General features: G+C 39.7%; 1 protein-coding gene across 21 annotated transcripts in view; it reads left to right on the top strand.

Moving 5' to 3' along the window:
* The window catches only part of ENOX1 (ecto-NOX disulfide-thiol exchanger 1), a 531,147-nt gene that overhangs the window by 282,115 nt on the left and 229,889 nt on the right, over positions 1-19,143 (top strand). Inside the window, exon 1 of one of the 21 annotated variants that reach the window (XM_079136948.1) lies at positions 3,326-3,980. The exons of 19 other annotated variants lie outside the window; for them this stretch is intronic. In XM_079136948.1, coding sequence (XP_078993074.1) covers positions 3,923-3,980 — 58 coding nt within the window. In that variant the 5' untranslated portion in view covers positions 3,326-3,922. Of the gene's footprint in view, positions 1-3,325; positions 3,981-19,143 lie in introns of those variants that run through there. One more of the 21 variants, XM_079136937.1, reaches the window with a different exon arrangement.

The following is a 19,143-nucleotide window of genomic DNA, read 5'->3' as shown; positions in this document are numbered from 1 at the left end:
GTTCAATCATATGGTCCAGCACTAAACATCTGCATCTGCATAAATAAACCTTACTGGAAAGTAAAGATTTTGTTTTTGTTTTAAGGACGCCTGTTTTCTGTCTGAGGGAAATCAGGCACTGTGCCCAGAGGGTAAACTGTTCCCTGAAATTTCTGCTTATGCTTCCTTCACGGGGAATGTGGGAAGCTTGTCAGCTTGACGGTTAACATTTGTGTTTAACTGTGTCAGTGGGACAGGTAACCTGGTGCTGAGGAAAATGTTGCAAGCAGGATGTCACCTAGGCCTCCAGGTGGAGAAGCCCCTAGACAGCACCCTAGGCCTGGTGACAGTAGCACTGCCTAAGAAGTGAAAGGAAGAGGGAAACCTCTTTTGAGGCCAGAATGCTAACATAGTGAAGGGGAGTCCACAGATTCTCAGGGCTATGGCAAGGCCACCTAGGTAGGGAGTAGCACAGATAAGACTTGGAGCTATGCTCTCTTACACCTCATTAAAGCACTTTCTATTTAATCAGGCTTTATACTGCAAACCCCAAATCTCTGTGTAACCACTAAAATTACCATCTAACAAATTATAATAGGATTAATCTCCAACATCTACTATGGAAATAACAAAATGCCCAGCACTATTGTGTACTTACAAACAGTGTAGTACACTGGAGCCTTTAAAAAGAACACAGTGGATCTGCAAGTGCTGATGTATTTCTAAAGGAAAAAGGAGGAGTGGAGTAGGTATCACCTTTTCAAGAGGCCTTCCTTAACTACTGTATTTAAAATGGCAAACATCTCCTCCTCTCCCTGACTTCTCCTCTCCATCTGACACAATGTATAATTGCCTTACTGGAATGTAAGGTGCATAAGGGACTTTTATTTACTGCTCCTCTCCCCCACCTTCTAGCTCCTTGGAATGCCTGAATTAATTAATTTGTATGAGAAACATCCTTATTTGCACAGAATGGTTTTAGAAGACTTACTGAGCAGAACTCAGATTAGGCCTATGTAGGAGGAAGTCTAGCTTTTTATTGTATATATTTCACTGCATATATATATATATATATCACTTTTAAAACACACTCATTTGATAGGGAATCCCACTGCAAGTGTTTTGGGAATTTCTGTGGTAAACTTTATCAGTTATTTAATCCTCACCAGTTTATTTTTGATCCTGAGACAATGAATACTGTTCTGAATTTCTCTTTTCCAGGTTATAAATGGGCCACTATTCAAGTCTGTGAACTTATTATTTTATGAATTTTTTACCAACAGATGCTTTTTGTTTTCCATCAAAGCAGGGCCATCTGCACTTAAGTTGCAATGGGGGGAAAATGGTTTTTTAGGCCAGATACATTTGTATCTTCTAACTTATAGCTAAGTGACCTTGACAGTTCACTTAACTGTCTTGAAACTCCATTCCTATATCTATGAAAATTGGGGTAAATTTTCTAACCAACAAAGGCTGTTATCCAAAGAAAACAAGCTCAAGTATGTCTCCTTAGTGCCTCTCAGTGGCTGGCTCAAGCAGAGCTTAATAAATGCTAGGTCCTTTTGTGGTAGAAATTGGCCCAGAGAGAATACTCCTGACAATAGTCTTATCCCTAACTATTCAGAGGGTAGTTTTAACATCACCTGGAATTTTATTAGAAATGCAGTATCAACCCCCAGACAATCTGATAAATCAGAACCTATATCTAGCAATATTCCCAATTGTTTCCTATGAACTATAAGTTTGAGAAACTCTGTCTTTACCTGTGGTGTTTCAAACAGACTTGTGTGGATCATATTTAATTTTTTTTTTCTCTATTCTTTAATGTTTTCACCTCTGGAGGCCTTGTAGACTTGGTCGTGAGGAGGGACTGGCCCTTCCAGGCCTAGCTATTTGCTGGAGGTGGCAAACAACTTGCCTTTGAGCTGGCCGTTGATGTTCAAAACTAGCAAATCCTGGTGGTATCCCACATGCCTCTTTGTGTCAGCCCCCTGCAGTCTGGAACACTCTCTCTTTGCCAGAGATCACCAGGGCCAGGTACTGGACAACCAGGAACTAGCTTGTACCTCGGTACCTGCTGAAATTATTCAAACTAGCCAATCCTAAGCCTGGTTACTGCCTCACCCATTCTTTTCCAGGGAATCCACAATGAAGACTCTTGTCCACATCCCCCTCCCCAACTCTCTCCACCTCCTGACCAACACTGGCACCTCCCCCATGTGGCCCCAAATGTCGTGATGTGCTTCCCACCTCCTGGGAGCCATGGATTACAAACTCCCTTCTTAATAACTATCATCTCCTAATCTTTTAGCTCTACCATACCTGAATACAACCCAAGTCCCAGGCCTATTTTTAAAATAAGGTTGCCCTTTTACACTTCTTACTTGAATTTTCCTTGCCTTCTCCCCTTCCCCCACTTCATCTTGTGAAGGGTAAGTTCATTTGGAGCAGCGTGAGGGTGCCCAACAGAGCCAGATGTTCTGGTAAAGCAAAACTAACAGGCTGAAACACTAGGAGAATGCTAAGCCACCCCATCAGCCTAAACTTAGTTTTAAATGAAGATGATCAAGGATAACCGCGTTTAAGGCTATAAATCTGCTTAATGTAGTATGACTATGTTGAGTGCCAATAATACTACTTAAGCACATGCTTTGAACACTTCAGAAACTGCTATTACAAATGATTAAGACCTCCAAGATAATGGAACCATTTGAATTGAAACACACAAACTTATTTACAGTATTCTAAGATGTCAGAGAAACAAATAAAAACCTGCCATCCACATCCATTCATTTTTACCTGTGACTTAACATAGTACATATGTTTTAGATAGAAATAACTCCTGCCAGGAAGCAGGTATTATGCTACCAAGCAGCTTTCCTTCCCCCATTTGCATTTACCTCTTGTCTCTTCTCTTTTTGGAGAGAATCTGAATGTGTGGAAGAAAGTTAACTGAGGCTGATGTTAATATAGGCATTTTTTTTTTAAATCCCTGAGCCACATCCCCAGCCCTATTTTGTATTTTATTTACAGACAGGGTTTCACTGAGTTGCTTAGCACCTCGCTTTTGCTGAGGCTGGTTTTGAATTCATGATCCCCCTGCCTCAGCCTCCCAAGCCACTGGGTTTACAGGCATGTGCCACTGTGCCTGGCTTACAGACCAATATTAAAAGAATGTAAAATAGGCTTTCTCCTTATGATTCAACAACAACAACAACAACAACAAAAAAAAACCCAATAAGGAGTATCTGTTTCAGAAACACTCCATGTTTGTTAGGTATGATGGTTTTCCCCTTATATGAAAAAAGTTCTTTTATGATAACTTTATTAAGAAATTAAGATTTGTTTAGCAGTTTTGAATTAGAAATATTAGAAAAGGAAATTTTCCATTCTCTTTGACCATCAGTTTAGTTCCCATAAAAAATAGGCCTATTTGTTACGACAATGAAAGGAAACTTTGCAGATATCAGGATTTTGCTCCCCATACCTGGCCCTTTTACATTCAACATTATTGCCCAGTGTCGAAAATTTGAGTTGTAGTCTACAGGAATGACAACGTCACCTGAAACCACAGGCTTGTTTCTAGTAGGTGTCTGATTGCTCCTTGATCCTTTTCCAAGAAATCTAATTTGCCCAAGGGAGTCTCGCACTGAAAAGATTGTTTGCATCTACTTAGGGAAATGTGCCTGAAATAGTGACTTATTTGGAACTGAAAACAGAATGGAATGGGATTGAGAGATGAGCCAGTTTGAACAGGCAGAGAGAAACCTGGGTCTCCTAACTCTTATAAAAGGGACTCTGCAGCAAAGCAGTTTGTCAGATTGGGATCCAGCAAGACCCATCGCCATTCAACAAATTGTCTCTGTAAACTGTGCAGAATTCTTACCCTAACAAACGTCTTAAGGCAGGCCATTTCATCCTAAGTTCCTATGACTCTTCTAAGATGGTGCGGATTTCTCGATTCAGCCCTGCAGACACCATTGTAGAAATTGTCCTCCAAGGTATGTTGCATGTTTTAAACTCAGTTGCTTCCCTTAAATGGCTGCAGAGTGCTTGCTGGTGGTGATGCAACCGAGTTCAAATGCTTTCTTGGTTGCCAGGAGAGTTGACAAGCATGCTGATGCACCCATTACCCAAAGAGGGGTCTTGATGCAGCTTCTGTCTCACTTACTGACCAGAAAATGAACCAGCAGTCAGAAGTAGGGACTTGACATCTCATCTTGAGGAATGAAGAATGAATAGAGGGAAATACAAAAATGTAGAATATTGTCACTGCATAGCCCTTTTGTGCTGCTGCATTTCTTGTTTTTTTTTTCTGCTTTTTCTTTTTTCTTCTCACTCTTCTGCTGGTGAAATATAGTTCGTTAGTTTATAATCATAGCCTCAAGGCTCGTAACTCTGAGCTGGCAAAAATGACAATAAGAGGCTCTTAAAATAAAATTTAAAACCCCGAAGTTAGATTAATTTATGTCTTAATCTTTCTCTGCTGTTTAGTAAAACAAAAAGAAAACAAACCATTGACCATATTTAAATTGGCAAGGTTAAGCATAAACGGAGTCCTGTTTAGATACAGTAATAATGTTTACCTTTTTTTTTTAAATTTAAATCTATCTTTGAACAATTAGCAACTTATTAAATGACCTTTCCTTCAAAGTCTGCCAGCAATTGCCTGTTCCCACTAATAAGAGAACATGTTTTACAAGGTTCACGTTGATTAATTGACAAATGCTGATAAAATCAAATCAGTGCTAAAATGCAGTGCACCAACTACAGCATAAATTACACTTGTTCAATAGAGTTTCAAGGAGCTATATGTTTACGGTTTACCTTTCAATAAATATTACTGTCTTAATTGAAACACCTATTGTGGAAATTTATCTCTGAGGATGATTGTCAGGAACTACAGCCAGGACTAAGCATTTCTGCATTTGCATATGGTTTTCAGCTCAATTAAAAACACTGATTGATGGTTGTGACTGTTCTATAGATGGATGCTTAAAAAGTTTTGTATGAAAGTTACACACCTACATTTTAATAATTCACTTTGAAAAACATATACCCTTGATTGACCTTAGTGTTCTGTACATCTCTGACAGCTTCAACTACTAATATAAATAAATAAATAAATAAATGTTCTAAAGATCTAGTCTTACACCATTCACTGACAGCCTTACATTCTTACAGTTGTGATGGCAGCTATGCTGTGCCACATTACAGGGCCAATAGCTGTCTGTTTTATGCACATGTGAACACACATTAGACATGCCAGACCAGATTCCTGCTTTTATGTATGAGTGATTAGCTATCTACAAGTGTCTCTCACATCCAGATGCCAACCCAAAAAGTCTAGAGGATGCCAGCAGAAGGTGAATGAGGAGGTTGAGGTGGGTGGGAACATTTGGCCTATTATGGTCCATACCTCTGGGATAGACTCCCATGCTCTAGTGCCTCAAGAATTCCATAGCATTTAAATCGAGTGATGCAAACCATCTCATAGCTTTGTTAGAACTGGGTCATTTCTCTACCATGAAGGAGCTTTTATTATCCAATTATATTTCTCAACATTTTCCTTTTGTTATTTAAACTTATTTAATAGTTATGCTCAAGATTATCACAGTTGCCAGATGTGAATTGAGATTGGGGTTTGACCATGAGGAGTGAGCAGAGACCATCACTCTAATCCAAGTGCATTACCCCAGGACAGACCTGCGTATTGTGGAGCAGGAATGTGGGACTGTGGGATTCAGGAGTTAAGGGAACTTTGGGATATGTGAGAACTAAGCTTCACTAGGGATGTGGAGTCACAGTAGAGGCAGGTGATGCTGGTCAGCACCTAAAGGGTGGTGACTTTGGATGGGACTTGTAAATAGTAGAGTTCTGTGATTGATTAGAAAGAGGACTAGTAAGGAGGTCACAGAGGCAGCCAGTTAAAAAAAAAAAAAAATCAATGCCGGTTAGCAAGCAGGTGAATTGTTAGAGCCCCTATAGTCTAGAAGCATTCTCAAAGATAAGAAGCTGTGAGTAGGAGTTCAACCCTCACAAGACTCAGTTGGAAGGACAGAAAACAGAAGATCCCTGGCTACTGAGATCCTGGGCCACAGGCAGCACAGTGTGCTTCAGGTAATCTAGGCCACAAGGCTCTGAGCAGGGTTGGCAGCATGATGGAGAGCTTCTGAGTTTGGGCTCATTTTGTTCTTTCAGCCCAGACATCATTAAGACAGCGTCTGGCACACAGCAGACACTCCACAAATACTCCACTGAGATGGCCTGGGTTACGAGAGGGAGGCAGGTTCCAAACTGAGGTGATTTTTATATGGCCGTATAAAAATTTTTAATTAAATTGCCCTGGCAGTTAATGAAAAGGAAAAATAAAATGCGTAGGACCAAATGCTGAAGGAGGAAGATGCTCATTTGCTTCATGAATACCTCTGTTGTCCCAGTATTTACATCTGCTTCCCCCTTGGTCTCTTCCCTTCTGGGATGGCAGTGAATGAGAAGAGGGCCAGGCTGGCATAAAATCTGGAAAGCGTGTGGTTAAACCAATTGGAGTCATTACCCTTGTGGGAGTATTGGAGAAGAAGGTGCTGAGGAGAGGGTGCTGTGATTAAAACCCTGCTCGACTCCCAGAGGCTCAGTGCGATGCTCCATGGCCGTGGTACCTGATCACCCAGGATCTCTTCTGAGGAAGGTGCTGCCCTCTGACAGCCATCCTCGTCACTAAGAGGCTCTTCTGTGTTCATGGTGACAGATGTCAGTAAAAATGATAGGGAAGATTTTCCGGTGCAACCTTGATAAAAGTCCTGCTGTGCTGGCATTGTACATCACACATAAAAGTTGTAAAACACAGTCTTTTAAAACACGCCCTACTTCTCCAAGTGGGGTCAATGGGGCATAACAAAGACCAGTGGGCCACATTTATGCCAGCCACCATTCTGAGCCCCAAAGCCTCGACCTCCTGAGTGCCACTCCTCACTCTGCACTCCTGGACCATGTTCCCTGTTTTGACACTAGATGGGGCATTGTTGTTATGACAGCCGCTCTAAAAAACTAAATATACAAAACCCAGAAGGAGGAAAACATTTATATTGAACATTATATTGTTCCGTAGAATCAGAGAACATTGCAGCAGGAAACAGCTGTGAAAAATGTCTGATCTCAAACCCTCTTTTCCCATTCTTACATAAGAAAACGATGAACAGCCCAAGTTGATAAAGTGAGGGGGCAGCAGACCCCATACTGAAAACCAGGAGCCATGTTTCCTGAGCCCAGGGCATCAGTCCCCACCCCGGCTTTAGGCCCTCACACCCAGGGAAGAGGTCAGGTGACTAAAGGGCCATCTTCTGTAGTATGGAGAATAATGCAAGAGTCAAATCTCCAAGGCAGGCCTCCTGAATACATTCCTCTCACAACTCAGGGTTACATGGAGGAGATTCCTAGGGAAGTAAACAAAGAACACAACCCAGGTGCTTTATTTTCTATATCTCTCTTATGAACACACACATTTTAAAATGCCACTATGAATGAATGAATTTTATTATATGCAAGTAAGCAAAATGGAAATTTTTAGCTAACTTAAATTTCCCTTAGGTTTTTAACTGCAGTCTAATAACTCCTAGGCCCTGTAATGCAGCTCCATCTTGTCCTCTTCCTGCTCTCTGCAGCTGTACCCCAGCCACCTTCACAGAGCATTAGAGTCCCGGGGCTTCTAGTCCTGTCACCCCCATTTTCACCTAGACAGCTCTCCTTTCTCCCTCCAGGAGTCCTTGCTGTTCCGTTACCCCCACATGGTAGAAGAGGAACTTAACACAAACATCAAGTCTAAGCCAGCCTTCCTCTCCTCTTACCACACTAGTGTGATTAAATAGCTGGAGAGAAATATGGGGGCTCCCTCTCTCCTTCCTTCTGCCAGCAGGTCCTAGCACAGAGCACAGCCCTTGTAGAGCCTGCAGTTGATCGCCCTTTGCAGACTTCTTTTTAAGGCAACTGCTCTTTCACAAGAAGATTGATGTAACTTGTGTTTTAAGCAAACTGAAAGAAGATGCAGTTGCCGGGTGCTTTTCCTCTTCATGCCTCCATGCTGCCACAGCACCCCTCTCTCCCAGGCCACTGTGCTGCTGCCCCTCTGCATTTCAGTATTGCAGCGTTCTCACTTGCTGTGTGTCTACAGAGGTCAAGTCCTCCCCTGCACTTATTACATGCATTTTCCCAAACCTCCAGAGCCCTTGGGAGAACAGCCAGTCAGGAAGAAATCATCTTGATTGAGATTTTTTGGTGTTCAGCACTGCAAACTTAAACCTTGTTGAAGGACAACACTTTTTTCAAAAAGTCTAATTTGAAAAAGTTGGCTTGTACCAACTGATTTTTTTTCTCTACTTGGAATGCCTCGTCTAATCCCATTCATCCTTGAAGACTCTGTTCAGATGTCACCTCCTCGGCTGAGCCATTACCCTCCTTGTGCCCACATCCCCTTCCAGAATCCTCACTCTTCATCCTGTGCTGCCAGAGGATCTTATTCATCTGACTAGAATATAGCACTAATCTCCAGTATATCACAACCAAGTTATACATACGTGTCTGTCCTCCCAGCCCTGTTGTGGACCACAGGGACAGTGGATGGTGCCTGATGGGTCTTGCATCATCGGTGTGGAGCATAGTGGATGCTGTGGCATGGGAACTCTGTATTTATGGATTGAATCAAATTATGCCAGCATCAGGTCTTTTAATACAAGGATTCTGAGCTTTCAGAAGGTGTATCAAGTGTAAAAGTCATAGTTTTCTGAAATATCCTGAAGCATTAAAATTCTGTATCTTATTTTTAAATGAAAGCATTAGATAAAACTAGACATATATTTCCATGTCTATGGGTATTCTGGTCATTTGTTTATTTCTCATATTTAAGTAAGAGAGAATTTTTGTCACAAATTTACTTTGCTTTATGCAAGAGAGGTATATAGGAAAAGTCATATGTAAATTTAACATCTATAAATCAAATTATGTAGTAGGATGCACTAAGGGAGTTGCTTAAAAGAGAACATTTTTCAAGCAAAGAATACTTATATAAAAATGGATAATTTCTGGAGTTATCAGAAGATTTTCCTTTTATAGAATAGTGTTTAAATGATAAAGGAACTCCTGTATTCTCCTGGCATTAGTTTCATGTTTGTCCATAGTATATTTAAAACTCTGAACTTATTCCTAAGAAGATTTTTAATTTATATTACAGATATTCTTGGCTTACTAGAGTTAATAACTCCCCTCACTGTCATAAAATTGGTATGTATTATGTATTATTTCTGGTTCAGTTAATAAAAAAAAATCACTTTCATTGGCATTTAGTGATTTTAACACAAATCTTATTTGAAGGAATCAGTAGTCTGTACTCTTGATTTGCAAGAAGAACTTGGGGCTGATGTGAATGCTTGTCCAGAGCCAGGATATGGAAAAGGAAACCAAGCATTACTCTCAGAAAAATAATTATTGCCCAAAGGACCCAAAATTTTGTTTTTGAAACTGAAGATTTATATGGACTTTATTTAAATATTTCCATTTTTCTTTTTTCCTAGATTGACCAAAGGAGAATAGGAGGGAGGTATGGAATAGCATGTGGGTTTGGGGATGTGATCATTAGAGTTCACAGGCAGTGAGTCAAAAGGTTGGTGTCCCCTTCTTTCAGAAAGGGGTCACCACTGCCCTCTATTCTGGTGTTGGGCACTGCCGAGTTCTTTTAATAATGCATTCACTGAGTTGAAAAATAATAATCTTGGCTCTGGAACTACGCATTTAACACATCCTCAGCATATGTCACGTGGGAAGCCTAGTGCTGTTAGACTGAGGTTCTGCCGCGCATAAATAAAACACTCCAGTGTTGACCTTTTTCGGTAAACAATACTAGAAATGTTGAGTACCTTTAAAATTCAAATGCAGCTTTTAAAATGTGTTCTCATTTTCATGGACAGCTGAGACCTGCCTGCACTAATACCCAGCTAATCTGAGGTCTGGGAAGAGCTTGAGAATCAGTCAAACTCAGTGCATCTAAGCTTATTTTAACTCCATGTGCAGAAGCTCTCTTGTCCCTGGTCTGTTCAATTCTCCCCTCATGCAGGCATTTTAATTTCCCAGGAGATCTTTCTCGTGTCTGAGCATTTGTATCAGGGGCAACACATTTGGACCAACATATACACCTCCACCCAATTTTAATTAAGTACTAAAGCTGATCTTTATTTATTAGAAACTTATTTTAAACAGATATGCCCCCTTTTACCTCTACCTTAAAAAATGTTTTTATTGGCTGTGTCTCTTCTCACTCCTAAAAATACCTAAGGAGGGCACCTCCACCTCATTATAAGAACTCCTCCAACTTTTATTGCTGGTCCTTGGGATCACAACCTGCAGAGTCAAGTAGTAGACTAAAGATTAAATGTACCTAAAGGTAACCATGTTAAAAAACAAACAAACAAACAAACAAACAAACAAAAAAAAAAAACAGGTAAAAACAAACTACATCTGACCTGTTCCCCAACTTAAAAATTTAAATCTGCTTAAAACCAGGCTGCTCCTTTCTAGCCTGGAGCCTGTAGTAGTCAGCCTGGGTTAGTCAGTGTGCCTGAATGTAGTTCCGTTTCCTTCATATCTCTTTTCCTTACTTCCGTGGTCTTTCTTGTTTGGACAATGGAAGTAACCATGATAATTCTCATAATCCAAGCTAATGCACTGACTTAGAAAAATATACAGCCCTTGTAAGAAATGACATTTGTAAATTTAGCTTAGCGTTAAATTCTCATATAACTGGAGTATTACTTAATAGGGAATCTTTTTGTGACTATAACTGTTAGGAGGAAATTGAAAATAATACAAAAACAAGCTTACTGTGTAGAATTTAGTGAATATCCTGGATGCAATATGAAATTACTCTGATTTTCTTTTTCTTTTTCTTTCTTTTTTGTAGTTGTAGATGGACAGCATGCCTTTATTTTATTTATTTATTTTTATGTGGTGCTAAGGATTGAATCCAGTGCTAAGCAAGTGCTCTGCCATTGAGCTACAGCCCCAGCCCTCATTTTGATTTCTTAAGCCTACATTTAGAAATCCAGTATCATGTAATGACCACTAATCTTCAGAATGATGATCTGAATAAATCAGAATTAGCAGAAACCAGTAGCATAGTTCTTCAATCTGTCTGTCTTTCATGACTATGACATTTTTGAAGCATACCAGTTATTTTGTAAAATGTCCTTGATTTGGGTTTGTCTGATATAATCTCAATTCAATCTTGAGAAAATATAATAATATAATTATTATATATCACAGAGATATATAACTTTTGTATATTGTATCCAAAGGCACTTATTTCATTATGATCTTATTGCCGCTTTTGACATCTGTTTGATAATATTACTTGAAACAATTTCTTCTTAGTTATCATTAAATAGAACATAGTATTCTATTCTTCTGATGATTGAGGTTCATGTTTAATATTTTAAAGAAAAAGTGCTTTTAAAAATATAAGTCATTTTCACCTGGATAAAAAGATACTTAGCAATTTTCATTATTAGTAAGACCTATTTTCAGTTTTAGGCATACATTGGTTGCTCTGATCTTTAGTGCCCTGACAGAGTATAGTTTTTGTGAGAATTAGATGAGAATACACACGCACACACGCATGCGTGCGCACACACACACACACACACACACACACACACACACACACAGATATACCATATGAATATAGTAGCAGATAATAAGTATTTGGTAAATTTTAGGTAAAGTACAATTCTGATTTTGGTAACTATGAATAAAAAAAATCTCACATTCAATCTCAAGACAGAAAATATCCAAAAAATTTAAGAGTTAGTCAAATATTCTAATAAGCACTGGCAGCAAATATTTAACTTTTGCAACAACAACAACAAAAATATTTATAATCACAGTACAGAGATTATTAATATTTCTGGCTCTTAGTTACCTGTTTTCATTTCTTTCATTACCTGACTAGTATGCACTTTGGATTTCCCACTAGTTCACCTTTTCACTCATTTAGTTGTTCTGTATCAAATTGTTAGACTTGGCCATTAGACAAATGATAGGAATGTCCCAGATTCATCAGGCTCCAAGACTGAGGTTTCTTAGATCTAAACAAGGGACAGCAACAGGGTTTAAATTATGTCTCTCAGTTTAAACACTTGTTTTCATTTTTTAGCTCTCTAGTCCACATTTTCAATTTGATATTTTGATGTAAGGGGCTATCTTACATACCATCAAAGTTCCAGGGGCCAAAGTGTTTATTTCCTCAAGGTTAAAAAAAAAATATACACCTCAAACCTCTCTAAAAATTTCTTGTTTGTTGCTGTATATATTTTTGTTATTTCTGAGCCCCATTTCTGGGTCTCATATACACTCATGGACAGGTCTGGAAGCTTGTCTGTAATCAGGGGCTGAAGTTTTTCACAGGAAAATCTGGCTCATGTATTCATGAAATACCTGTACTTTGATGGGCCAATGCTGAATACAAAATAGTGAGTGAACCAAAGAATCAGAATGCCTACCTGCTTGAGACTTCAGTCTATCAGGAGAAATAAATATTAAGAAAAAGTAAATGGAGAAAAGTATGTATTTATAAATGCACAAAAAGTATGAATTTAAAGGACTAATTGGTATAAGAGCATATAGTCATCAAAATTTTTTAAAAATGTGAGAAAAGATGCATTTGGCCAAACCAGTGATCTCTCAGGCAATGCTCTGTCTACAAGAGTCAAAACTAGAAATGCTGCCACATGACATTTGTGGACCCTGAAGATTGGGGCCCTGAAAAGTCAATTGCAAATTTCCTGCCCAGTACTACACTGTTGAGCATAGAAAGTCAGACAGCTTATTCTTCAAATGCTTCAAGCAGCCTCTCTCTCTCCTTTCCTTTTAACTAATTTATGGAGCGATTATTTACTATACTACAGTGGCTGTCAAATTTTGAGGCACATCAGAACCTCCATTAGAGCTGTTTTCAAAAATGCTTGTGCCTCACGTGAGACCAGGCATGTGTGTTTGTTAAGACCTACTAAGGGATTCCAGTAACCCTCAAAGGTTGAGGACTACTGTGTGCCGAGCACACAGGCCAGCTTTGTGGCTACCAAGAGAAGCCAGTAGCCACTGGGGGACATGTGCTCGTGTTGGTTATATAAGTTCAGTATCAAAGTGTTTAATTGCTCTACGGAAAGTTTACATTTTTCTCCTGCTACACTAGTCTTTCACCTGTTCTCATGCCTTTGAAAAGTTCCTGTTTTTCTCCTATCAAGTCCCCTGAAGAAGAAACCTGAGAACAGTTTTTGGATTTCTGTTGATGGTGGTGGTGGTGTTGTATACTCTCTTTTTCATTGTTTTCTTTTTCAGTCCATGCCTAGTAATCATGTAGTATCTTTTCTTGTGTCATATTCAGTCACATATGCAGAACCTACTTGGCACCATCACACTTGCCCCTCACTCCTGGTCACCTCCACCTTCCAGTTCCTCAGCAAGCCCACCTCTTCTAGCTCCAGAAATCTCCCCCAAAGCTACTGCCCCAGCATAGGTGAGCCCTCCTAGAACTCTCTCTGTGGTGCTCCCGCTCTAACTTCACTGTAAAAATTATTCTAAATTCCAAATTTCATCCTGTCACTGCCAATTTAAAATACTCTATTAGGTCCCCATTGCCTGTGGGAATCAGACTTCTTAGCATGGCCTATATTTCCAGCATCATTCCCCACCGTTTCACCATTTGTCCCACGAACTTCAGCCAAACAAGAATATTCGCTTTCTCAACCACGCATATACTTTTCACCCCAAGTGCTTTTGGTCATAGTATTGTCAATGCCTAAAACATCTTTTCATTCTTTTGCAGTTTCCCTCCCCACCAACTTTCACCTTTATTCATCCTTCAAGAAAATCTAAAATCACCGTCACTGGCAGAGTTAATTGGTTTTCCTCTGCGTTGTTTCTATTAACCTGTGTTTTAATTAATTTACCCACTTATCTACGTACCTGCCTATACAGTGACCTAGCTATCTGGGCCTCCTTTCTTTGGAGTGAATTTGTTTGCCTAGAACTTAAAATGAGCCACACAGAGTAGGCACTAACTAAATGGTCACCTAATGGAGGGGGAGAGGAATGAGTGAACATTTTGGAACCCTTCCTTACCCATTTGCCCTCATTCTACTCTTTGGAATGTTACTTAACTGATGTAGTCCATCCTTTGTATCTGCTTTCCTTCTTATATGTGAAGATTATCCTTATCCTTTGTCTTTTTCTCCAACCAGTTGTCATTCTAAAACCAGCATCAACTCTTTAGAATTCTAGTACCATTGTAAATAGTTTCCAAAGTTGTACCTAGGTCTCAAGTTCAAATGATGGGATCCTGGTAAACATGCTACCATCTCAGGTTTTTGAGAGGAAAATGGGATACATCAGTCCCAGTGTCAAATCATGTTGGGCTTATCCTGGCTCATTCTGAGAATATATAATGCTGACTCTAGGGTCTCCCTGTCCCTACTTCTGCCACCACCTCTGCTGAAATTCCATATTTACATTGTTGTTTATTTTGCCCCTCTAAGTTTATGGATGATTTTGCCTCCAAGGAATGACACAAAATGAAACTTGAACAATTCTGACATCTTTGCTCTGTTTATTGTTAATGGATTTCCCCAAAAGTATTACTACTTCTCTCTGTTCTTCCTCTTCAGATTTTTAAAAATATGTTCCATGTACTACCTTTGGTATTTGTTTCAATATATGAGATCCACGTCCTTCTGGATTTAAGTCTGTCAAACTAACATACTTAAGAATTTCCCCCGTATATTTGTGATCGTCTTAACTCTTTTGTCTGCACTTCCATTTATTGTGTATTCTTTTAGAATCAGAATTTGTCTGCCTTATAAACGCAGAGATTTCTGTAGTGTCATCTCCTTCCCTTTCACTAGAGGTATGACTACTTAGTTATATAATCAAATTTTTATTTTTCTAAATCTCTCTTATGCTTATTAGAGCTATTACTTATATGCTCATTATCATACTTACATTTTTCTGAACTTTTAAAAATGTTTTCCAGCCGTTGGTGGTATGGATCTGATTAGAGTTTATGTCTCTGCCCTCACTTTTGTGAACTCCAGACTGTATTGTAAGTTGCTTCTAAGAGCACTGTTATATTCCTGTTGTTATTGGCTGTTTCTGTAGCTAGTCAATATGAAGGCTGTTATGTAGTTCTTCCTTGTCATCAGAGGTTGTGAACAGACTCTTGCCCTTCCTATCCTGGTTTAATTAAAATATTGTAAATCTGCTCTCTGTGGCTTTATTTAAAGCTCTCAAAATATATAGTATCTTGTGTATTGTTTTGGTCTCTTGGTTAATGAATTCGAAGATTCCTTTCTGTGCTATAAAAATACATTTTATTTTCTTTCTACTGAAATGCTCTCCTTATGCATTGAACAGTAAACCCCAGTTTTATAATTTCACGAGTTGGTAAGTGCGTGTTTATATTGTCAAGACTTTCCTAATCTTTTCAGGCTATCTTTTATAAAGAGGCTCACTTTGGTTTTCTAGTTGATAAACCAGCATCTTTATGTCGGAAAACATTGTACTTAGGAAGCGCAAATTTAAATCCCTTGACATTTTCTCAAAGCAGCATTTTAAAGAATAAAACTACCATTTTCTACCATTATCATTATGTACAAACAGAGACCAATATAATCTGCATAACTTCAGTGAAACGTTAAGATAGCAGAGGGAGCTCTGCCCCCTCCACAGCCTCCGACACTCCCCATTTCACACACTTGTGTCCCTGTCCCTCCCTGAGCTTCCTGCCCACTCTCCCCCACTTTTCCTGGCAGGGACTCTTTTATCCTGTGACACTCAGCCTGTATTCTGCTGCTTGTGGTGTCTCCTGATACCTCAGACTGAAGTAACAACTTTCCTCTCCCTTACCACACTTCTATGATAAATACTTTTCTTGAATACTATTTGTTTCAACATCCAATTGCTGATCTCCTCAGTCTTCTGGAGACTCATTCTTTTATGAGTGGAAATAGAGACTGGTGAGTAGCAGAAATTTGTTTCTTAACCACCATATAAAAAAAGCATACATGATACAAGTTTTCACAATCCCAACAGCCTGTATTTCCTGTTTTTAAAACAGAAATGAAATATGTAGGTGGTACGCGTACCATTAGTTTTATTTTTGAAAGCATTTGAATCATAATTGTCCCTATACATCTCCAAAGTCTCAGGCATCATTTTCGGAGGATCTTATTTAAAAGAACCTAAAGCTGGTACTTTAGTCAGCTTTTTCACTGCTGTGACCAAAAGACCTGACAAGAACAATTTTAGCGGAGGAAGAGTTTATTTGGGGATCACGGTTTCAGAGGTTTCAGTCTACAGACAGTTGGCTCCCTTGGGCTCTGGACCCAAGGTGATTCAGAATATCATGGTGGAAGAGTGTGGAGGAGGAAAATGGCTCAGGACAGGATACCAGGAAGCAGAACGAGCCTACTCTGGCTCACCAGAAATAAAATGTATACCCCAAAGACTTGCCCTAGTGACCCACCTCCTCCATCCACACCCTCTCTGCCTATAGTTACCACCCAGTTAATCCTTTCAGGGGACTAATGCACTGAATAGGTTAAAATTCTCATAACCCAATCATTTCACCTCTAAACTTCTTGCACGACACATGAGCTTTTGGAGGGACACAGCTCATATCTAAACCGTAAGAGTCAGTGACAGTGTTGTTCAGTGGCTGAGCCGAGAGTGTAGATTCCAACAGGAGTTGAGAGGAGGAGCTGGCTCCCCGAGGTCTCTTTTTTCTCACCTGTTGGTGGCTTTGTCGGTTGAGGTCAGGAAGTAGAAGGTACCATGCACATTATGCTACAAAATAGAATGAGTCCAGATGGCTAACCTATGTTCTGCCCCACAGACCACAGTATCCCTAAACACTTTGCAGTGGTGAGGTGGGTTCCCAGCAGACAGTGCCTCAGAGTCCTGTGGTTCACATTGCTCCAGGTCCTAGAATTCCAGGCTACAGCAGCATGCTCCATCGCATGGCACATCTGTTTCATTTTAGAACGACCATGGGGGAAAGCAAATGGTACTTCCTGGTGAGTTATCATCATCACCAGTGACCAGAAAAACTCTTGTCACGAGTCTTTTTCTGGGCACAGGGTATTATGTGAAGAGGTTACTAACTTCAGATTGCCTCTGGCCTCTAAACACTTAGCAAACTAGTTGAAGGAAAACACAAATAAATAGAAATCCAAAAGGAAAAAAAAAATGACTGCACATAAAAAATAGGAAATGTTAAGGGACTGTATAGAACACTGGTCTTCAGAACACAGTCGTTCAGTGAGGCAGTGGTAAGAACATCAGAATATTTGCTGTCTCACACCACCAAAACATTTATTTATTTATACACAACTCAGTATTCTTTCTCATCCTAACTAATAATATCAGTGAAATCCTAGAGTTTTCTTCTAATATATTTCTTCCTAACATGTATTTGGTTGAACTATATGAAACTACCAGTGTTTGGCCATTTTTTAAATCCTCAGAAACTTCAACTTCTCATAGCTTAAAGAAAATCTAACTATAAGAAATTAAAACAATGGTTTGGGGTTCCACATTAACCCCTCTGGGTTACTCTTGAGTTTGGGGGAACAAGAACTGGTCTTGTAAGGTGCCTTAGAGGAGGTGGGTCTTGGTGTTGGACTGAAATGAGGGAAGTGTGGGGAGAGAAGGAAGAGCGAAGCTCCCTGGGGAGCAGCTGTGGGCAGTGGTGTGTAGGAGGCAGTGCACACTGCCAGTCAGAAGGGAAAGCTCAAGGACCAGAGGAACAGCTCCTCCGTCCTTTGGTGTAAATTCTCAATCTCTGCATCTATCTGAACAGCATGTTTTCAAAGTATAGGAGCACAGATCTAAGCCATCTCAGTTCTCCTGAGAAATTATTCTCTTATTGTTACTAATACCCTGAGCAGGGCCAGGCATTTCTATTAGAGAGTACGTGGTTGTCACTGGGGTGACCATGTTGGCAACAGCTCTGTGATGTCAGTCAGGAGGCCTAGATCTGACTACATGGAGACAGCTGCATGGGCTATCAAATCCCAGTGAAGGCTCCTCTGCCAAGGTCAGCAACTGACTGGGTTGAGAATCCTCCAGTTCATTCTAGAAGTTCCCTTGGCCATTCCTGCAGACATCTTTATATCTTTCTCACCCTTTCCTGTTGTGCTAAGATTCCAGCCTCAGGCCTTTGTCCTTACCTGGTGCAAGTAATGGGTAACCACCCAGCACATTCCTCTGGGCTTACTTCTGAGAGTATATTAAAGGTCAGTTTCCCAAGATCAGTTTCTGTGACTGCCAGGCCCTATCAGACCCTGGCTTAGCCCTGCTGGAGGTGTGTTCCAACAGAGAACAGCAAGGCATCTGACCAATGGGCCGTAGAGCAACATGAACTCTATCTTTTGGAATGAAAAGAGAACAACTGTGTTATGTGTTGAAAAACTTACTGGGTGCTCCAAGTTGTAGAAATGTGTCCTCATTACCTTTAGAACTAGTAGTTATAATTTAGGAATTTGTGGGCAAGATTTATTTTTTTCTTATATATAAAGAGAATAAACAGCTACATGTGTTTTTTTAAGTGATCTTATTTTTATAGCAGTTTTAAGTTCCTAGCAATATTGAGGAAAGGGTGCAGAAGTTTTTCTTATACCTCCCATGCCACACATGCACAGCCTACCCTGTCAACATTTTCCACCAGAAGGGTGTATTTGCTATGATTGACAAACTTACATAGATAGATAATCATTTGAAGTCCATAGTGTGTATATATTTTAATGATAATTTATTGGTATTAGGTGTATAGCATTAATTATTTCTATCTGGCAGAAGGAATAAGGCAGAGTTGCTCCCTTGAGTTAATGGTATCTGAATTAAAAAAAAAAAAAAAAAAAAAAAAAAAAAAAAGCTTGAGGGTTGAGGGTCCAAGTAGAAATCAACATAATAACCCCCAAAACAATCCATTAATTAACCTCAGGACTGAGATGGAGGCTGAATTACATACAGATCCTTAGACTGCCAAAGTCATTTTGTTTCTTGTGAGTCCAAGGAAGTCCCAGCTTCCTGATGATGATTGTATATCATTTTCCTTGATGATACAGT

The sequence above is a fragment of the Sciurus vulgaris genome (genome assembly GCF_902686455.1).
Source record: "Sciurus vulgaris genome assembly, chromosome: 4".
Classification (NCBI taxonomy): domain Eukaryota; kingdom Metazoa; phylum Chordata; class Mammalia; order Rodentia; family Sciuridae; genus Sciurus; species Sciurus vulgaris.
This window is presented reverse-complemented; position numbering and strand designations above follow the sequence as displayed.